Raw genomic sequence first — 20,878 nt, 5'->3', positions numbered from 1 at the left:
GAAGCTTCCGGAGAGGACGCCTTGGCGCCGGGATTAGAACTGAGGGGAATCCCTGAGGAAACCAGAGTTACTTCTAGGAAACCCACGTATTCTTACAGCACAGAGAGAGGTGTTTCTGCAGAGAAAGGTTACAGAAACTTGAAATGGTCAACATGTATGCTTTTCCCTTGGGTTCCCTAATGTTTTTCACAAAATGCCATGTTTTAAGAACTGAGCCCCTCCTTCCTGCTGCACGGATGGTAACATGTTGTATGTTGTGTGTTCCCAGGGTGAAAACGGCCTTCCCGGGGAAAACGGAGCCCCCGGCCCCATGGTAAGCCTCTCTCTCCGCTTCTCGGTCTCCCGTGAACCTCCGTCTAACGCAGCCCTGCCTTGCTCCCTCCACCCCTGCTTTCTCATGGTCAAGTTCAACGTGTGACCGTCCTTTCCACGTCCCCCCGCAGGGCCCCCGAGGCTCTCCTGGGGAACGAGGCCGGCCGGGACTCCCTGGAGCCGCTGTGAGTACCTTCGCCCAGCTCTCTCCCTCCTTCGCTCTCCCTCTCTCCCTCTCTCTCCCTCTCTCTCTCTCCCTCTCTCTCTCTCCCTCCCTCTCTCTCCCTCTCTCCCTCTCTCTCTCCTTCTGTCTCCTTCCCTCTCTCTCCCTCTCTCTCTCTCTCTCCCTCTCTCCCTCTCTCTCCCTCTCTCTCTTTTTCTCTCTTCCTCTCCCTCTCTCCCTTTCTCTCTCTCTCTCTCTCTCTCTCTCTCTCTCTCTCTCTCTCTCTCTCTCGCACCCGGAGCCACAGGGACTCAGGGGCTCAGCCAGGGCTCAGCTGTGACACCTGCACTCAGTCGCCCCATAACACCTGAGCCGTGACTGCAGGGAAACGAGTGTTTCTTAGTGATTGCTCCTGCTGAGGCTGTTCTTTAACTGTTAACTTTGCATCTGTTATCAAAGCCATTCATTCACATTCAGATTGTAAAACGCACACCCCAATCATTCTACACTAGATCATTGCGCTCTCTCTCTCTCTATCTATCTATATATATATAAAACCAGTCAGTAGGTGTTCATGTGCTTAAGGAAAAGCTAACTCAGTGGAGTCAGAATTCTGATCTAAGTGTCACTCGTCACCAGTCGTGCAGGATCAGAAGGCACTCAGACAAACTTCTCTTTCCAGGGGGCTCGAGGCAACGATGGTGCTCGGGGCAGCGACGGACAACCAGTGAGTAGCTGTCCGGCGGGACGTGTCCGGGGCGGAGAGGGAGTGAGGCTGTGGGGGTGGGAGCCACAGGGACTGTAGGGCCAAACCCAGCATTCCGTAAACACCGACCCAAACGGACACTGAACCAGGACGTCGCACCGAGGAGCAGTGCGCCGAGTAGTGCCAGGCTCACTCATCCCGATGCCCCCGTTATGCGTGGCCCTCAGGGCAGTGCTCCCCGTGCCAGCTAACAGTCAGTGCTGGGTACGGCCAATAGACGGATCCGAATGTGACTTCTGCTTCCTAAACGAGTGCTCAGGGCTAGGTACCCCACAGGAAGCCCCAGAACTTGGGGCAGGAATCAGAAGCGGGGGCGGGGAAGGACCCAAACTGCCCGCTTCACCTGGCCCCACGTTCTGAAACGGCGCTCTCGTTGCAGGGCCCGCCCGGCCCCCCCGGAACCGCAGGCTTCCCCGGCTCCCCTGGTGCTAAGGTAAGGCCTCTCCCCGCCAGGCGGCACCGCCCGAGGGCCTGGCGCTGCGTCCTGAGAGATTTCTTCCTTGTAACCGGCCCAACAGACAGCTCCTATCCGAGCCAGCCACGGCCCTCCTCCTTTCTAAATCTCGGGGTTCTACTACTTGTTACGCACACCTTTCACATGTCCAGCTCACAGCACTTCCTCCAAGCCTGCTCTCCGTCCTCACCCTGTGCCCGAGTCCCTTTCCCGCTTCTGATCCCATGTCTTACCCCATGCTCCTCCACCCTCAGACCCTGCCCAGGCCACCCCTCTCCCCGCCGCCCCCCTCAGACCCTGCCCCGGCCACCCCTCTCCCCGCTGCCCCCCTCAGACCCTGCCCAGGCCACCCCTCTCCCCACTGCCCCCCTCAGACCCTGCCCAGGCCACCCCTCTCCCCGCTGCCCCCCTCAGACCCTGCCCTGGCCACCCCTCTCCCCGCCGCCCCCCTCAGACCCTGCCCAGGCCACCCCTCTCCCTACCGCCCCCCTCAGACCCTGCCCAGGCCACCCCTCTTCCCGCTGCCCCCCTCAGACCTGCCCAGGCCACCCCTCTCCCCGCCGCCCCCCTCAGACCCTGCCCCGGCCACCCCTCTCCCCGCCGCCCCCCTCAGACCTGCCCAGGTCACCCCTCTCCCTGGCCGCCCTCCGGGACACAGCGATGGCAGTCACACGCACAGTCCCACCTTCCCGGCCTCTGAGGAGGATTGGGGAGAGCTATGCAGCCGTCCTTCCGTCCTCCCGCTGGCCTGGGCCCGGAGAGGGGCGAGGGGGGTGGGAAGGAACAGCTGGGCCGTGGGACGGGGCCGGAGCTGACCCGTGGGCTCTCCCTCAGGGCGAAGTTGGACCCTCAGGCTCTCCTGGCTCCAACGGCTCCCCGGGACAGAGAGGAGAGCCCGGACCTCAGGGACACGCTGGTGCTCCAGGCCCGCCGGTGCGTGCAGCCTGGGCAGGGGCGGGTGCTCGGGGCCTGGGCGGGGGCGGGTGCTCCGGGCCTGGGCGGGGGCGGGTGCTCCGGACCTGGGCGGGGGCGGGTGCTCCGGGCCCGGGCGGGGGCGGGTGCTCCGGACCTGGGCGGGGGCGGGTGCTCCCCGCCCGCTAGTGCGTGCCCAGCGCTGCCGCCCCGGGCATTACTGGGGGGCGGGGGGGTGGGGGGGAGGGTCTTGCTTAGGCCCTAAGTCTGCTGTGAAGATTGCGATTTGGTTGGCGCTGACATGGGGTGTGAGGGTCACACTCTTCTAGCGCGGAGGAACTGGATGTTTATCTGACTCGGTGAATCGGAAGCTGGTTTTCTGACACCCCAAAGCCTCCACCCCAGCCGCATCGCTGATAAGAGATTCGGAGGAGAAAGCAGCCCGAACCTATTCCATGTTGATTTAGTTATGGGGAACATCCGGGGGGCGGGCAGCTAGCCGGCCTTCTGTGTGCGGGGCTAGACCCGGAGGTATCGCCAATCTCTGCAAAGCACAGCCCCCGCCGGCAGCTCGGCCTGCACACCGTGCTCAGCGCCTCCGTGCCCGCACCAGTGCACGGTCACTAACACACACCCCCCTCCAGGGCCCCGCTGGGAGCAATGGGAGTCCCGGCGGCAAAGGTGAAATGGTAAGGTGCCCCTCTCCCCCTCCCCCACACACTGTGCTGCATGACAAGCCATCTGTGACGTTTGCCTGAGCCACTCAGGGGAGCAAGTTCAAGCGTGACTGAGACGAGTCTCCTCGGCTGTTCCTAGGGTCCCGCTGGCATTCCTGGCGCTCCGGGCCTGTCCGGAGCCCGGGGCCCGCCCGGCCCGCCCGGGACCAATGGTGCTCCTGGCCAGCGAGGCGCTGCCGTAAGTTCCCTCCCTTTGGGGCCTGGGGGGGGGCGGGGGGGGCCTGTATCCTCACCACAAAGCGGACGCAGCCTTTTTATTCTGCTGCTGCGTTCGGGCTGCTTCCCCGCCTTTCATCATTGAATGCTCCTGGGGGTGATCTCCTTAGTCTACCCCCCCCATTCTTAAACCCAGACGTTGTTCCCTTAGGGCGAACCCGGTAAGAACGGAAACAAGGGGGACCCCGGACCACGCGGGGAGCGCGTAAGTACCGCCCCCCAGACACGGCCCTCCTTTGGAAGACAGGGCCGGCGGGCGGGAGTGGACGGGCCGCGGGCTCCGTCTGACACCGCCCGCTCGGGCGTCCCTCCTCAGGGGGAAGCTGGCGCCCCCGGGATCCCAGGCACGAAGGGCGAAGACGGCAAGGACGGTTCTCCCGGCGAGCCCGGCTCCAACGGCCTCCCAGGAACCGCCGGCGAGAGGGTGTGTCTCCGGGGCCCTCCTGGGGGCGCCCCCGCCCCCCGCTGTCACAGCGGGGACGTCTCTGCGCCGCTCGGACGCCCTCTGCTTCGCACTGACATTCTCGCCCCGTCCCCAGGGCCTGCCCGGATTCCCAGGAGCTGCCGGACCCAGCGGCCTCCCCGGAGAAAAGGTGGGAGCTGTTCCCGGTCTCCGCCTGCGGGGCCTGCACCGGGGCCCCAGTGCCGACAGCCCCCGCTAACGAGCGCCTAGGCACCTGACAGAAATGTCACGGGGTTTCATTTCTTTCCCCTCCGCGGCCCACACAAGGCCCTCCGTCACGAGGGCCCCTGGCCTGGCCTGTGAGTGCGAGCAGCGCACTCAGCCACAGCGCAAGAATAAGACAAACTAAGCGCTTAGAAGTTCTTTGAAAACGTTAACGTGCCAGACAATGTGACCTCATACCAGCGAAGATCGCTGACTTTCACATGCACAGATGTATAAGGCTAAGTCCACTAAGTGCTGATTTGAGGCACGTGCTATGCATCCACGCTGCCTGGGACGTGTCCAGTGTGGAAGCCGAGCGGGGTCAGCGGGGATGCTGCGCTGAGCGGTCAGCAGCGGGCGCTCTCCCTACAGGACCGGAGGGCCCCGGTCAGGCGGCTCAGGGGGAGGAGGCTGTGGGTTTGGTCCTCGGTCTGGACACATAAGGGAAGCAATCCATCTGTTTCTCTCTCTATCTGTGTCTCTCTCTCCCCCTCCCCTCTCTCTAAAAATCAGTAAAAACATGCCCTCCGGGGAGGGTTGGAAAGGAAAAGGACAATGGAGTTGTCTAGTTGTCACTGAGCATGGCCCCGGTCAGGCGGACGTGGCTCTTTCTCACCTGCTCGCCCGTTCCGCCCCGCAGGGTCCCGCCGGGGAGCGAGGCGGGCCGGGCCCCGCAGGCCCCCGAGGAGCCCCTGGAGAAGCCGGCCGAGACGGCGTGCCCGGAGGCCCGGGATTGAGGGTAAGCAGGACACCCTGTTCGCCAAGGAAAATGCACACGAGGGGGGTCCCCCTTATTCTCCAGGCTCCCCCAAAACAACAGCAGGCGCAAGGAACCCTAGCTAGTCCAGATGACAGAGCGGACACAACAGACACCCCACCAAACACCGGCCTGGCAGAAACCACCCACTGCGCGGCCGCCCGACCGCGTGGGGCGGCCGCAGGGTCAGGGGGCCTGTGTCTGAGCCGTGTTAACGCGCCTCCTGCCTCTCCACCCAGGGCGTGCCCGGCAGCCCCGGAGGACCAGGCAGCGACGGGAAGCCGGGGCCTCCGGTAGGTACCGCTGCGCCGCGGGGCCCAGGGCGGGGCCCCGGGCCTGTGGCCGGGCTGCGGGAGCTGTGGGTGCCGTCACGCCGGCCTGAGCCTTCCTGACTAACGCGCCTCTTCCCACAGGGCCCGCAAGGGGAGAGCGGCCGCCCCGGCAACCAGGGCCCCCCTGGCCCGCGCGGTCAGCCCGGCGTCATGGGCTTCCCTGGCCCCAAAGGAAACGACGTGAGTCTGCCCGCCCCCCCCCCCCCGACTGTCCGCCCGGGGCCGTGCCCCCCGCGCGGGAGCAGGGACGGCCAGGAGCACAGAACAACACTGAGAAGCAGAGTGCCTGGGAGGAGGGAGCGAAAGTGTCGTTTTGGTCAACTTCTGGGGACGGAGTGGAAACCTAGTCACAGAAAGGAGTTTTGGTTTGTGCGTGTGCGTGTGTGTGTGTGTGTGTGTGTGTGTGTGCGTGCGTGCGTGTGTGTGAGAATATGTGGGTGCGTGTGACTGTGTGTGTGTGAATATGTGTGTGTGAATGCATGTGACTATGTGTGTGTGAATGTATGTGTGTAAGGGGGGGGGGTGTAAGAGGCAGGTCACACTCTGAGGGAACAATATGATGAGCTATTTCCTCTTCCGAACTGGTAAACGCCGGCCATTTCTTTAGGGTGCTCCTGGCAAAAACGGAGAGCGAGGCGGCCCTGGAGGTCCTGGCCCCCCGGTACGTAGCTCCCGCCCCCTGCGCCCCACCCCTGCCCTGCAGGCTCTTACCTCCGATCCATGGCTGCCCTGACTTCTGTTTTCAGGGTCCTGCTGGGAAGAACGGTGAATCTGGATCTCCGGGCCCCCCTGGACCGCAGGCAGGTGTACCCCCAGCCTGCAGATGTGGGGTGGCGAGGGCGGGGGAAAGACTTGGGCACAGCTCCGGCACTGGGTCCTCCTAGCTCCCCGGCGATCCCTATGCTGCCGGTTCAGCTGGCGGCGGCTGCTGGCCCTGAGGAGGGTGCACCGCAAGGCCCCTTGCATCACCTCCAGAGGCCAGAGTCTTCCCGCCTCCCCCACGGCTCCTGCCAAACGAGGCCCCAGCCTCCAAAGGGGATGGTGTGTGTAGTAGGAATGGTGTCTTCCCGCGGGGGGTCTCATCCATCCTTCTCCCCTAGGGGCCGAGTGGTGACAAAGGAGACGCAGGACCCCCTGGACCGCAAGGACTGCAGGTGAGAACTGATTTAACCCGTCACCGGACACCTGCTTCCAGTCAAGTCCTCTGGAGCTGTTGTTGTTATTTTTCTTGTGACACGAATAGATCATAATTTTTCTTGAGCTTAAAACGTGCAGGTCTCTAGTCTTCTACCTTGAAAGACAATGATAGACAATGTGAAGAGACAGGCAACATGCCAACAGTTTCTGTGTCTAGTGCAGAATGAGTATTACTAATGCAAAGGTTTTTAGATGAATCATGCTAGCATAAGTGAGTTCACATAACTGTGGATGTGTATACTTCTATTAGAACTTAATTAATGTAGCCGAGTCCACTCACCACGACCATCATTCGTTTTATGACCATCCCCCTCTAATTCTTTAAACAAAAAGACTCGGGCGCGGTGAGCACTGGTCTGTAACGGGGAATCCCGCCTCTCGCTGCATGCTGAGAGCCGGGATAGTTTTGCCTCGATGAAGACCGGTGAACGCAAAGGTTCACGCTCACCGGAAACATCCGAGCGAGAGCCTTGTGCGGGCAGCGTTCGGAGTCTGACACCCAATCCGCTTCCTCCCAGGGCATCCCCGGCCCCGGCGGGCCTCCCGGCGAGAACGGCAAACCCGGCGAGGCGGTGAGTGGCCGTAGTCCCCCCGAACCCTGAACCAAGGAGCACCTCTCCCCGCTGACGGCTGATTCGGCCTCGCCTCTCCTCACGCATGTGGCCTACGCTTTCACGTGTGGTTCTGAGCTAGTCATTAGCAGAACAGAGGAGAGCCATTCTATCGCAGCTGTGACACTGCTTGCGCTTGAGCATGGAACGGAAGGCACTAAGGAAGGGTGCCTTCCTGGGCGTGGCAGCTGTGCCGTCTGCAGACGAGGCAGATGTGGGCCTCGCTTCTATCCCACCACCCGCTCTGACAGAGCCTCATTCTAGCCTGTCTGTCTCCTAGGGCCCGAAGGGCGAGGCCGGCACCCCCGGAACTCCAGGAGGCAAGGTGAGTCTCCCCGCCGCTCTCTGCTCCTGTGGGCCCGTTACCGGGCGGCGGGCCCGGGGCCTCGGCCCAGAACGCTGCCGCCAGAAGCTCTGGAAGAGCACCGCGTTGTGAGCGTGTGGGGGACACACCCAGGGCAGCTCTGACATTGGGCTTACACTGGCCGCGTCTGGAAGGCCACGTCCTCCGGCCTAGTCCACAGCCAGAATCCCCTGGGGCCCGCCTAGTCCACAGCCAGAATCCCCTGGGGCTGCCATCTCAAAGGAGAGCGCTTCCCCTGCCTGGAGTCTCCAGAAAGAGCTGCCTCGGCAGGGGGACTGGCAACGTTTGCTCTTTGAATAACACGATCAGACTCCTTTTCATCAGGCCAGGTGTCAAGGTCGCCTGGCTGAGGCCACCTCGGAGACTTCCGTTCCCACTCAGGGGAGAAAGGTCTTCTATAAACATTCCCCAGTTGGTCAAAAATGCAGGCGTGAGAGCCTGCGGGCTGCGTGGCAGCACTGCAGCGGAGGGCGCGGGGCAGCCTCTGGCCCGGGGCCTCCTAACGGGAGGTCACGTTTTCCCATGGCAGGGCGATTCCGGAGCCCCCGGCGAGCGTGGGCCGCCCGGAGCGGCCGGGCCCATGGGACCGAGAGGCGGAGCGGGGCCCCCGGGCCCCGAAGGAGGCAAGGTGAGTGCCCCAGCACCCGGGCCACGCGGACCTGACGCCACCCACGGCGTCTCCTCCTCACGACTCCCCTTTTCTCCTCGAATGTCAGGGCCCCGCCGGCCCCCCCGGGCCCCCCGGTGCGGCTGGTACCCCTGGAATACAAGGGATGCCCGGAGAAAGAGGAGGCCCTGGAGGCGCCGGCCCCAAGGGTGACAAGGTACGGGCTCACCTTTTGTTAATTATGGAACAACACAGGTGTGTGGGTCCCGGGGAAACACGGCTGCTGGGAAGCCATCTATTTTCCATTTCCACGTTACCCTCGCACAGTGCGTGAAGTCTGGCTGTCACCAGAACCCCCGGTGTTTACCCAGGAAGCCTTGCAGGGGGCTCCTCTGGGGCAGGCTCCCACCGAGGACACTTCCGAGCGCTGACACTGGCCTTTGTTTGGCAGGGAGAACCGGGCACCGCCGGTGCGGATGGGGCTCCTGGCAAGGACGGTTCCCGGGTGAGTGTGTGTGGGGGAGAAGTGGCCTGTCCGTGTTTGATAGACAGTAGTTCCCTCACCTCAGCTTCTGTCTGCTCCCCAGACAGCTCACGGTAAGTTAGATCAGACTCTGCTACCTTCTGGGCACTCAGAAGACCCAAAGGATGTGACAGTTAAAACTTTCGATTTCTTTATCTCACTACCCGACAATTCCACTATGACCTGAGAATGGAAAGTTCCCAAATTTAGTCATAGTTACGTAATAAGCATGCTAAATAAACATGAAATCTACGTCATTACATAGATATAGTTACTATTGTTGCCTTAAAAATTCATAAAGATGTCCCATTTGACAGACTAGATGGGTTAGACATCATCTAATTTAAAAAAAAAACAACTAATATTTTATTTACATAAATAAGTAACATTTCAATATTTGAAAATGTCCATTTGAACACATGATGATACACTTTGAATTGTTAAGCAGTGGAATGAGGCCATGCATTTTAATTTTTAGGTTATGACTACAAGCTTTTATATCACCTCATTTACCCTCTGCAACAAAAAGAAAAATAAGTCAATAAACTTCTCCTGAATCTTGTAGCCCTTTGGAGCTGTTCCTTAGAATCTCACACTCACTAAGCTCTGAGGTCCTTGCACCTGGAGGAGAATACGTTCCAGCAACAAAAGAAATCATAGTTTGTTCGCTGAATGACATGCCTACATGTTCTCTGTGCGACTCGCAGGAAGCTGGCGCTTCGTGCTTCAAAATTAAAAATGTTTCTGTTTTCCTCAGGGCCCTGCTGGTCCCATCGGCCCCCCCGGCCCCTCCGGTCAGCCTGGAGAGAAGGTAACGCTTCACACGACTTAGAGACAACAACACCCCTTAGCTGTTGGGATGAGGGGAACATCGTGCTTCTTTTCTCTTTCTCCAGGGCGAAGGCGGTGCCCCCGGGCCTGCGGGCATAGCTGGTCCTCGCGGAAGCCCCGTAAGTGTGGCGGACACCTCAGCACCCTCTTGACCCACACACGCAACAGCTGCTGGCCGTTCGCAGCTCTCCCTAGGAGCCCGCGGCTCACGGTGGGGGGCAGGCTGTAGGCATCACACCACATGCAAGAAAAGTTCAAGTTCTCCAACCCAGAGCTCACCGAGGACAGTGCCACATCCTGCCTTCTTTACTCAGTGATCTGGGGGAGATATAAAAATTGCACAAGTAATATTCCTTGGTACATGAGCGTTTCCTAACCGCCAGAATCGGAGCCCGGGGCTCCGTCTAGATCTGAGGTTCTCTGCCTCCGGGGTGCAGGACTCAGGAGATAGAGAGTAAAGGTTTTCCATTATTGCTGACTGATCGACTTTCAACCCACTGACCGTGTGCACACATCCTTACATTCCTTAGAGTTACACAATTAGGTGCGTTCAGAACACCAGAATTCTCACGTTGTGACTTTTGCGAATACTATCCCAGGCAGAGGCAGAAGGAATCGGTGGTTTGGGTGCTGTTCGCAAGTAATTTTGTTCAGAAATTACAACGTTAGCCCTAATCGGTTTTTCTCAGTGGATAGAGCATCAGCCTGAGGACTCTCAAGGGTCCCAGGTTCGATTCCAGTCAAGGACATGTACCCAGTAGGGGCACATACCCAGTAGGGGGTGTGCAGGAGGCAGCTGATCGATGTTTCTCTCCCACCGATGTTTCTAATTCTATATCCCTCTTCCTTCCCCTCTGTAAAAAAATAAATTAAATTAAATTAAAAAATCAATAAAATACATTTTTTACAAAAGAAGAAATTAAACCGTTAGTTACCTGTGCACACGTCCTCCTTAAGGAGAGATGAGGTGATGGTGATGGGGAGGCGGGTGCGAGGTCCCTGGGGGAGGCTGTCTTCCCGGAACTCATACGGATCCTCTCCCTTCAGGGCGAGAGAGGCGAAGGCGGACCCCCCGGCCCCGCAGGCTTCCCTGGCGCCCCCGTAAGTATGAACGTCAGGGACCGAGAGCCACACATCGGGGGTCCCGGCATGGCCCCCGGCACCTGAGTGCCGCCCCGGGGTGGGGGAGAGTCGCCGATGTGGTGTGACGTGTACGGTGCCGGGGGCACTGGCCACAGCGGGGAGGCGCTCCATAAAGGACCTCGCTGTCTAACGGCTGTGCCCACACCGGACACCGATAGGAGTGACATTACATGTACACTGTACCTGAAAAACACACGCATGTCACCCAGCCCGGAGCCCCATCTAGCTGAGACATGGCAGACGTTTAAGTTGAGTCTGGATACAGCCCTGCTTCAGCCGCTCCCTCCCTGTCCGGTCAGCTTCCTGTAGCTCCTCTCCTTCCCACGGGCTCTCTCTCCTCGCTCTTTAAAGACGAGGCTGGAATCCCGCCCCGCTTCGTGCCAGCCAGTGAGGGCCAGGTGCCCTGCCTCCCAGCACTCTGACACGGGCAAGTCCTTCCTTGGAGGATGGAACCCCGAAAATGAGCTCTGAGCCCACCTTCCTCAGACCCGCTCTGGGCCCCCTGCCACCCGCACACGGCTCCGGGGAGACTGTCGCCCGAGGGACACAGTGTGTCTTCATGCTGTCTGGGTGCAGTCCTCTACCAGGAGCATGAGGCTCCTCCAGGACCGTCTGCCCTGGTCTCCCGTCACCTCCCCGGGCTGGTTCTGCTCTCACCGGGCTGGTGCTGGTTTCACCGGGCTGGTGCTGGTCTCACCGGGCTGGTGCTGGTCTCACCGGGCTGGTGCTGGTCTCACAGGGCTGGTTCTGCTCTCACCGGGCTGGTGCTGGTCTCACAGGGCTGGTTCTGCTCTCACCGGGCTGGTGCTGCTCTCACCGGGCTGGTTCTGCACTCACCGGGCTGGTGCTGGTCTCACTGGGCTGGTGCTGGTCTCACCGGGCTGGTTCTGCACTCACCGGGCTGGTGCTGGTCTCACCGGGCTGGTGCTGGTCTCACCGGGCTGGTGCTGGTCTCACCGGGCTGGTGCTGGTCTCACAGGGCTGGTGCTGGTCTCACAGGGCTGGTTCTGCTCTCACCGGGAGCAGTGCTAGCTGGCTCACTCTGTGTTTCTGGCTGCAGGGACAGAATGGCGAGCCCGGAGGCAAAGGGGAGAGAGGCCCTCCCGGCGAGAGGGGCGAGAGCGGGCCCCCCGGGGTCGCAGGGCCCCCCGGGGGCTCCGGGCCTGCGGTAAGTCTTCCCACCTTCCCCGCAGCTCCTGGCGGGGCTCACTCTGCCCGCCTGCCGCTCGTCCTGTGACAGGTGCCGTCTCCATAGCCACTTGGCTCTGAGTGGACCCTTGGCCCGGCGGTCCTCGTCCCCTCGGCAGCGCTTCGGGGAGCTCGCTCTGTGGTTTGGGGAGGGCTCTTGCTTCTATCAGGCTCCGGGTTTTACTGAGATGGAATCACAGAGCGCGGGGTGAGCCTCGGGGCAGGGCGGCATGATGGGACGTGTGTGTAAATAGCAAAACCGCGACCACACGGAGTTAGTTACTGGTCGGCAGCGGCCTCACGCTTCGCCCCACGTGATGGGGTCTCTTCCTGTGCGTCATTCTGGCCTCCCTCCACAGGGTCCCCCGGGCCCCGCAGGGGTCAAAGGCGAGCGCGGCAGTCCTGGCGGCCCGGTAAGTGCCCCGGGGCCGGGTCTGTGAGAGCACTGGGCCCCCGGGAGGTGAGAGCCGTGGGCGCGGCCCCACGGGAGGCGCATGGGATCCCCGGGGAGAACAGACCACAGCGACTCACAGAAGGCGGGCCCCTGCATGCTTGTCCTTCGTGTGTGTGGTGTGTGTGTGAGTGTGTGTGTGTGTGAGTGTGTGTGTGTGTGTGAGTGTGTGTGTGTGTGTGAGTGTGTGTGTGTGTGTGTGTGTGTGTGTGTGGTGTGTGTGTGGTATGTGAGTGTGAGTGTGTGTGAGTGTGTGTGTGTGTGGTGTGTGTGTGTGTGTGTGTGTGTGGTGTGTGTCTGTGTGTGGTGTGTGAGTGTGTGTGGTGTGTGAGTGTGTGTGTGTGAGTGTGTGTGTGTGAGTGTGTGTCTGTGTGTGGTTTGTGTGTGTGTGTGTGTGTGCTCAGCTGTTGGTTCCACTTGAATCACCACCTGTCTGCCCTCCGCAGGGCGCAGCGGGCTTCCCCGGCGGCCGAGGTCTCCCTGGCCCTCCCGGCAACAACGTAAGCACCCCCCTCTCCTCCCCGCCCCCCAGAGAGAACCCGCCCCGCTGGGACGCCCCCGCCCCGGGGCTGTATACGCCCCCCAGAGAGGCACTGGGTGCAGGTGGAAGAGGGAGACTGCAGTGTTCTCCCTCTGACACGCTCCATCGGTGCACCTGTCTGCAGGGTAACCCCGGCCCCCCGGGCGCCAGCGGTGCTCCGGGCAAGGACGGCCCCCCGGGCCCCCCGGGCAGCAACGGCAGCCCGGGCAGCCCCGGCATCTCCGGCCCCAAGGGCGACGCGGGCCCGCCCGGCGAGAAGGGGTCCCCCGGCTCCCAGGGCCCTCCGGTGAGCAGCGACCCCGCCCGTCCCCATCCCCGACCCCCCGGGAACGCCCCCCGGACGGGCGCTGAGCTCTCTGTCTGCCCGCAGGGAGCCCCAGGCCCGCTCGGCCTCGCAGGCATCACCGGGGCGCGGGGGCTGGCGGGGCCCCCGGGCATGCCCGGCGCCCGGGGCAGTCCTGGCCCGCAAGGCGTGAAGGTGAGTGCCCTCTCCGCATCGCTGCCCCCTGCTGTTCCGGGGGCGTGGGGGGCCGCTGAGCCGCAGCCAGGACGGAATGCCAGGTGCTCCTGGAACAGATGACAGTGTTCGATCTTTCCGCACTGGGGGAGCATGCATGGTGCTGAAGGCTCCAGAGGAAAGGCGAGGCCCATCACCGGCCAGCCGGGGCATGCGCACAGAGGGAGGTCCCGGAACAAGGCATCTCCTACACCTCAGCTGCCTCTGGGGGATTGGGAGCGTCCTCCAGCTGGCTGGCCGGGAGTCTGAAGGGGAACCATGTCAGCGTGCGGCCCCACGGAAGCCTTTGAGGGCAGCAGTCACTCATCACCTCGGTTCGCTCTGCACCCGGGACGTGCTTTCCCTAACAAGATTTCTATGTCCTGGTGGCGAGCGTCTTCAGTATCTCTTTAGCAGACGGGGCCCTACGGTTCTGTTTTACGAAGGCTCATATTTCGGTTCCTCGAGCACCTCTTTCCACGGAAAGGTCACGTAATAGTGTGACACACTTGAATGTGTCCCACGTACAGGAACAAAGGTAGTAGGTGTGTGTGCTGTAGGTGGAGCTGATGTCCAAGGTCACTTCATTGTCATGGTCGCCGTAGCCCAGAGCCTCATGGCGGCTCATCCTTTCGGTTTTCTCATAACGGCCTCGCCCGTGACTCCATCTCCCGTTGGGACGGACGCTGCGTCTGACGCCGTGTCTGACGCGGCCGCCGGGTCCCCAGTCCCGGGACAAGTTCGGAAACGCCGGAAGCTTGCTTCTCCCAAGCTGTTCCCCGCGGTGGCGATGGGCTAGGAGCCAGTTCCGCAGGTGTTGATTCAAACTTCTCACCGCTCAGTCCTGGGGTTTACAGAACGCCTGTCTGTGTCCCACAGGGTGAAGCGGGGAAACCCGGCCCCAGCGGCCACAACGGAGAGCGCGGCCCGCCGGGGCCCCAGGGCCTGCCTGGCCTGGCGGGGACGGCCGGCGAGCCCGGACGGGACGTGAGTGCGGGTCCAGGGACAGCCCAGCGGGGGCTGACTTAGTTAACGAGAGGCACCCTCACCTTCGGGGCCCGCAGGCCGCGCCCACCTCCTTCTCCCAGCACAGACAGCCTTCCCATCACAGCTTAGAACCGCCCCCCTGTCCGTGTTCCTGGAGACGGCTCAATGAGTGGCCATCCGGGGAGGCTAGGAGCTCTGGGTAAAGAGAGAACGGAGCTGGGGCAGGAGACACGCGACCACATTCCTTCTGGCGGAGTGTGCTCCCTGGTACCGCGATGGGCTGTGCCTGTCGTTGTGGATTTCTGTGATCCGCTTACAGCACTCCTGGTCCCGCCTCTCTTTGTCCTCTCTCCCTGAAGGGCTCCTACTGGGCATTTTCTCCCTCGTCGCGTCTCCCTGTCTCACCCCGGAACTTACTGCCACGGGCACTCTGCCCTTCGGCATGCCCGCCGGGCAGGGCCAGCCACTGCGATATCCACCGAGTTCTTCTCTCTCCGCTCCGGGGACAGTGCTCCCCTGAAGGCCATGGCGGCAGTGGCGCTGGGGGGTTCCGAAGAGGTGGATCTCACTTCTCCGTTTCCTTTTTCTCTTTCCCAGGGAAACCCTGGGTCCGATGGGCTCCCCGGCCGCGATGGAACCCCCGGCACCAAGGTATGGCCAACGCACGGACAGCAGCACGTGCATTAGAACACTGGCTGCCGTCACACTGGCTCTGATCTGGACTTTGCCCGCAGGGAGATCGTGGTGAAAGCGGCTCTCCTGGCGCCCCTGGCTCCCCTGGACATCCCGGCCCGCCCGGCCCCGTGGGTCCCGCAGGGAAGAGTGGGGACAGAGGAGAAACGGTGAGTGCCGGTCCCCACCATCTCTCTCTCCTGTCCGTCCTCCTCCACAAAGAGTCAGCAGGCAGCGGACAGAGCGTCACATCTGCCAACCGAAAAGATGGACTAGCCTTCACTGGGCAGTGTTCACGCTGGTCATTCCCTGGGCCGCCCGGGAAGTCCCTGGCGGTACCCAAAGACCAGTTCACGACTAACATTCCAAACGGTGCTGACCAGGCCGCGTGTCCACTCACCAGGGGACGGGAAGGCTGGTTAGCAGGACGCGCTCAGCCTGTCTGTTCAGACTCCCTGGTAAAGACACCAACAGGGAGAGGGCAGTGAGGGGGGATGACACTAAGTTTCACTCAGTAAGCACAGTTATTCCTTCCCAATGAGATCGACTTCTGAATCAAACAAAACTGCGCCGCCAAGTGAGTGACCCCGTGTGTCTCTGTGTTTGCTTTATCCTAGGGCCCTGCCGGCCCCACTGGCGCCCCCGGTCCCGCTGGCATCCGCGGCCCCGCTGTGAGTCCCGCTCTTTCCTAACTGTTCTGTCCGGAGTCCCTCTCTCCGGCATGTTCCGGGGGGGGGGGGGGGGGGGGAGCGGTAAGGAGGGGATGACAAAACACAGAACTGTGGATCAGAGGTTCAACTTTCCCTCAGTGATGCAGAAAGCAACTCAGGGCCCCAACGTTCCTGGGGGCCTAGGACATACACATCAAGTATTGGGGCTCCATGCAATTATCAGTCCGGAATCCCCTGTGTGCGGGGATGGGATGTCTCAGAGAGGGCCGATGTGGGAGAATGGCATCGGCATGCATCCTATTGTGTTTTCCCGGCGAGTGTGTGAGGACGCGGCCGTGACTGTCGTGTTTCCGCACAGGGTCCCCAAGGCCCCCGCGGGGACAAAGGCGAGACCGGCGAGCGCGGCTCCAACGGCATCAAAGGCCACCGCGGCTTCCCCGGGAACCCCGGCGCGCCCGGCTCCCCGGTGAGTGCGGCTCGGCCGGAAAGCCCTCATCGCGCTGTAACGGGCCCGGCACGCTCTCCGCTGAGAGAGAAAATGCTCGTTTCTGGAAGGACACGCCAGGGAGCTGGGAAATGGGTTCAAGAACGGATTTGAAATGGCATAGCACTGGCAGGAGGCGGTGGGGAGACGGAAGAAAAGGAAATTAGGTTTTATCACGATCCCGTCTTCCCCGCTCTGACCTGGAATGTGCTGTTTCCTAACCCTTCAAAGTCCTCACTCCTCTGCCCGCCTCTCCCCGCAGGGCCCTGCCGGTCACCAGGGGGCAGTCGGGAGCCCAGGACCCGCCGGGCCCAGGGTAAGTACCGCAGGGAGGAGGGAAGCCCGTGCTGACGCCATGTCCGCACCGAAGGAAGGCCCTCCGTGACACCAGGATCCTGTTTCAGGGACCTGTCGGACCTAGTGGGCCCCCCGGCAAAGACGGCACCAGCGGACACCCAGGTCCCATCGGACCGCCGGGGCCTCGAGGGAACAGAGGTGAAAGAGGGTCCGAGGTGAGACATCCCTTAGACGCACAAGCTCGACTTCTCTCACCTTCACATTCCCGGACACTCTTTGCCATATTCTGAAACCAGAGTGAGTTCAACACGGTCCCTGGGAAAAGACTCAGAACCGCTATGTTTGTTATCCTTTTATCACATCGCCTTTGGTGAAATATGACGACGTCTCAGGGCATCCGCGGTCTTTATACCTCTCCCTGGGCCGTCACCCGTCTCCGCACGGAGACAGCAGTGCACCCCCGTGATGGACCTTCTCCTCCCCAGGGCTCCCCGGGCCACCCCGGCCAGCCGGGCCCCCCCGGGCCCCCCGGCCAGCCCGGCCCCTGCTGCGGAGGGGGCATTGCCATCTCGGGCGGCGGCGGCGGCGCGGAGAAGGCTGGGTTTGCCCCCTATTATGGAGACGAGCCCCAGGATTTCAAAATCAGCGCGGAGGAGATCATGACTTCCCTCAAGGCGGTGAGCGGGCAGGTGGAAAACCTCATCAGCCCCGACGGGTCTCGCAAGAACCCGGCCCGGAACTGCCGAGACCTGAAGTTCTGCCACCCGGAGCTGCAGAGCGGTAGGCGGGGCGCCTGGGCCGGGAGGCAGGGGGTTCAGGGGAGAGGAGCGTGCAGTGTGGGCTGCCCTCCTAGAGCAGACATGGGGCTTCAAGGCGGGAGCAGAAGGGAAACTGCTTGGCACCCTGAGAAGAGAACAGGAGCTTAGTGTGACCTGAACTACTTCAAAGCGCCCCAGAGTGGGACGCTTCAAAGACGGTTCTGCGGAAATTATAATAAAGTCAGGGCTTGGTGTATTTCTGCATAGCAGCACCAGCTGGTGTGAGTGATAAAGGGATGTTTATCAGTGGGTTCTGAGCATCAAATCCATGTGATGTGATGCAGACAAAGTTTGCAATCTAATTATTGAAATAATACAATTTACCTTTTGTAATCAGATTATTTTTTCCAGATTAAAAAAATCCAAATGAAAAATTCCAGAGTAGCACATGGAATTTCAGATTGCGGTGGTGTAGGATGTTGCGCATGTTGGGTTAATTCTTTCTGAAAAGCTCCCTTATTTCAAGCTCTTAAGCACCTTGGCAGTGAACACTGCCTTGGAGTCCTTCAGGAGAGTGCTTAGCGTAGAGGACAGTCAGCCGTGGGGACGTTAGGTGTAACTCACGGCATCAATCTGGATCAGACGGGAGCTTCCATTACACTAGACTGTGAGATGCAAGTACCTAAACCCAGTGCATCAGCAGTCAGCCTTCTGACTGTCTTCCCCGCAAACACACAGGCCGCTCTGGCCTGCGTCTCGGGACTGGGTTTTGTGACCCCTCCGTTGTGCTTTGTGGTCCTGCCAGGAGAGTACTGGGTTGACCCTAACCAAGGCTGCAAGTTGGACGCCATCAAAGTCTTCTGCAACATGGAGACGGGCGAGACGTGCATCAGCGCCAGCCCGAGCAGCGTGCCCCGCAAGCGCTGGTGGACGGACTCTGGCGCTGAGAAGAAGCACGTCTGGTTCGGGGAGACCATGGACGGCGGCTTCCAGGTGAGAGGGCCCTCCCGGCCTCACTTACCCTCAGTCCCCCTCCTGCCATCTTACCCTCAGTCACCCTCCTGCCATCTTACCCTCAGTCAGCCTCCCGCCATCTTACCCTCAGTCACCCTCCCGGCCTCACTAACCCTCAGTCAGCCTCCTGCCATCTTACCCTCAGTCACCCTCCCGGCCTCACTTACCCTCAGTCAGCCTCCCCGCCTCACTTACCCTCAGTCAGCCTCCCACCATCTTACCCTCAGTCCCCCTCCCGCCACCTTACCCTCAGTCACCCTCCTGCCTGCCTGCTTGGCTCCTGCTATTGGCTCCCACAAGCAAGGTTGGTTACTAACCAGAAGAGCCCAACCAACGTTACGTATCCAGGTGACCACTCCTAACACCTGTGCGACTCCCCTCCTAAGAGCGGAGCTAGCAGGAAGTGTGCCACCACCTTTTAACTCTCCAGACGTTTTCTACGCTAACATGTCATGTTGTGCATGTCATAGACACATGTTCACGTGGTGAAGATGGTTATCCCTATCTGGGTGACCACACTGTAAGGCATATACATGTAGAATCCCTATGGTGTACACCTGAAACTCATGTACTACGGTATGTCCTCTCTCCTCGGACAAAAACTCAGTCTTAATGAGTGAACCACCTACATCACAGTAACCAAAGGGCACGCGTGAGTCCCTCCGTGGCACCCACAGTGTTTGACCTGTTGGCGGTGCTCCCCCTGCAGTTCAGCTACGGCAACCCCGAGCTCCCTGAGGACGTCCTGGACGTGCAGCTGGCCTTCCTGCGCCTGCTCTCCAGCCGGGCCGCCCAGAACGTCACGTACCACTGCAAGAACAGCATCGCGTACATGGACCACGCCAGCGGCAACGTGAAGAAGGCCCTGAGGCTCATGGGGTCCAACGAAGGCGAGTTCAAGGCCGAGGGCAACAGCAAGTTCACGTACACCGTCCTGGAGGACGGCTGCACGGTAGGTCACCGCCTTCTCTTCAGCCGGGTCACCCTGACTCAGCATCTCTGGTGGAGGTCACTAACGGTCCAGGAAAATCATAAAAATAACGAGGGCGAGCCAGTGAAGGAAGGCGGTTGGGGCTAATTACATAGACTCTACTGAGTCGCTGCAGGAAGCGTTCAATACCAGAAAAATGAGTATGTTTTTCTCGACCACTAAGTAAAAAGCAGTTGAAATGGAGGCATTGAAACTTAAATCATAAAGTAAATGGTACCAGGTCCTCTGGTCCCCACACACTCTGCCTGACAGAGAAAGCGGCATCATTTCCTCCTGTGCTTGGTTTCATCTCATGTTGTTTTGGACAGTGGCACACAGTGCAGGCTTGCAGCCTGGGAGCCACGGGCTAGACCCATGGTCGGCAAACCTCGGCTCGTGAGCCACATGTGGCTCTTTGGCCCCTTGAATGTGGCTCTTCCACAGAATACCACGGCCTGGGCGAGTCTGTTTTGAAGTGGCATTAGAAGAATTTAAGTTTTAAAAATGTGGCTCTCAAAAGAAATGTCCATCGTTGTCCTGTCGGTATTTGGCTCTGAGGACTGATGAGTTTGCCGACCGCTGGTAGACCCTCCGGTCTCGGTGGGAAGGGCGAGCAGCTAGCCCTCAAGGTTCGCTCGATGCGCTCCATGCTGTTCACACAATGAAATCGCCTAGTGAGGCAGGTCTGAGCAGGCCCCCGGGAAGCGGCACCGGAGTGGAACTGTGGCGTCATGGTCACTTACCTGGGTTTGCTCTTTTTCCAGAAACACACTGGCGAGTGGGGCAAAACGGTCTTCGAATATCGGACGCGCAAGGCGGTGAGACTGCCCATCGTGGACTTCGCGCCCTATGACATCGGCGGTCCCGACCAGGAATTCGGTGTGGACATTGGCCCCGTGTGCTTTTTATAAGCCAAACTCTAAAGTCCCAGCCAAAAACCTCACAGTCCGTATGTGTTCCTCTGGTTCTAACCTTGTCCACCAGTGCAAGTGGCCAACCAAATTCCAGTTATTTATTTCCAGCGTTTTTGGAAAAAGTCTAATTTGACAAAGAAGGATAGTTTTTTTTGTTTTGTTTTGTTTTTTCTGTTTCACCAAATACAGTTCAAATGCCTTTTGTTCTATTTTTTTAAAAATTTCAATTTCAAAATGTCTCAATGGTGCTATAATAAATAAACTTCAACACTCATACAATCACACTGAGTTACTTCTTTGAATCCAACCCATGAGCAGAGCAGCGACTATGCCTACCACTCAAGCACAACCTTTCCTTCTGAAATACTCAGACAATTGAAAGGACCCCCCTGTTTCAACTACCTCAGCCTGGTCAGAAACACACATGAATTCTCTCAGTCCCAAAAGATGGGGGAAAAAATGCATACGTTATGAATGACATTGATTTATTTTCTAAAGTATTTGTTTTTTAAAAACGTAGAGTGTAGTGCAAGAATTAGAAAAAAAAAATTTTTTTTTAAGATTCACCATTATTTTAATCTTGGCCATCAACTGCTTTTAAAGGTGCTTTCCTCCTCCCTTGTCATTGCTAACATGACCAAGATGATCAATGTCTGGGCAGACCTTGAAGACACATGTTATGGTGCTAATGTCCTTTCACTTTGAAAACTCTAGGCCAGAACCGTTGACTTGCATTCCAAACACTAAGTGCACACCATTGACAGTGCATGTCTCCTGTCAAACAACATTGATTGGCATGTCACTTTAGAGGACCCTACCCCTTCACTGTGTAAAAGTCAACAA

General features: G+C 59.8%; 1 protein-coding gene across 2 annotated transcripts in view; it reads left to right on the top strand.

The window, feature by feature from the left end:
• The window catches only part of COL3A1 (collagen type III alpha 1 chain), a 34,887-nt gene extending 14,570 nt beyond the window's left edge, over positions 1-20,317 (top strand). Inside the window, exons 12-51 of one of the 2 annotated variants that reach the window (XM_084892409.1) lie at positions 269-313; positions 444-497; positions 1,158-1,202; positions 1,621-1,674; positions 2,530-2,628; positions 3,252-3,296; positions 3,424-3,522; positions 3,712-3,765; positions 3,877-3,984; positions 4,100-4,153; positions 4,868-4,966; positions 5,224-5,277; positions 5,398-5,496; positions 5,924-5,977; positions 6,063-6,116; positions 6,417-6,470; positions 7,032-7,085; positions 7,405-7,449; positions 8,018-8,116; positions 8,205-8,312; positions 8,547-8,600; positions 9,376-9,429; positions 9,515-9,568; positions 10,497-10,550; positions 11,653-11,760; positions 12,140-12,193; positions 12,678-12,731; positions 12,897-13,058; positions 13,143-13,250; positions 14,148-14,255; positions 14,853-14,906; positions 14,990-15,097; positions 15,545-15,598; positions 15,957-16,064; positions 16,345-16,398; positions 16,487-16,594; positions 16,865-17,159; positions 17,943-18,130; positions 18,861-19,103; positions 19,886-20,317. In XM_084892409.1, the coding sequence (XP_084748535.1) occupies positions 269-313; positions 444-497; positions 1,158-1,202; positions 1,621-1,674; positions 2,530-2,628; positions 3,252-3,296; positions 3,424-3,522; positions 3,712-3,765; positions 3,877-3,984; positions 4,100-4,153; positions 4,868-4,966; positions 5,224-5,277; positions 5,398-5,496; positions 5,924-5,977; positions 6,063-6,116; positions 6,417-6,470; positions 7,032-7,085; positions 7,405-7,449; positions 8,018-8,116; positions 8,205-8,312; positions 8,547-8,600; positions 9,376-9,429; positions 9,515-9,568; positions 10,497-10,550; positions 11,653-11,760; positions 12,140-12,193; positions 12,678-12,731; positions 12,897-13,058; positions 13,143-13,250; positions 14,148-14,255; positions 14,853-14,906; positions 14,990-15,097; positions 15,545-15,598; positions 15,957-16,064; positions 16,345-16,398; positions 16,487-16,594; positions 16,865-17,159; positions 17,943-18,130; positions 18,861-19,103; positions 19,886-20,032 (3,546 nt within the window). In that variant the 3' untranslated portion in view covers positions 20,033-20,317. Of the gene's footprint in view, positions 1-268; positions 314-443; positions 498-1,157; positions 1,203-1,620; positions 1,675-2,529; positions 2,629-3,251; positions 3,297-3,423; positions 3,523-3,711; positions 3,766-3,876; positions 3,985-4,099; positions 4,154-4,867; positions 4,967-5,223; positions 5,278-5,397; positions 5,497-5,923; positions 5,978-6,062; positions 6,117-6,416; positions 6,471-7,031; positions 7,086-7,404; positions 7,450-8,017; positions 8,117-8,204; positions 8,313-8,546; positions 8,601-9,375; positions 9,430-9,514; positions 9,569-10,496; positions 10,551-11,652; positions 11,761-12,139; positions 12,194-12,677; positions 12,732-12,896; positions 13,059-13,142; positions 13,251-14,147; positions 14,256-14,852; positions 14,907-14,989; positions 15,098-15,544; positions 15,599-15,956; positions 16,065-16,344; positions 16,399-16,486; positions 16,595-16,864; positions 17,160-17,942; positions 18,190-18,352; positions 18,483-18,860; positions 19,104-19,885 lie in introns of those variants that run through there. The other variant, XM_084892410.1, reaches the window with a different exon arrangement.
• The last annotated feature ends 561 nt before the right edge of the window (positions 20,318-20,878 follow it).

The sequence above is a fragment of the Pipistrellus hanaki genome (genome assembly GCF_964339955.1).
Source record: "Pipistrellus hanaki genome assembly, chromosome: 8".
Lineage (NCBI taxonomy): Eukaryota > Metazoa > Chordata > Mammalia > Chiroptera > Vespertilionidae > Pipistrellus > Pipistrellus hanaki.
This window is presented reverse-complemented; position numbering and strand designations above follow the sequence as displayed.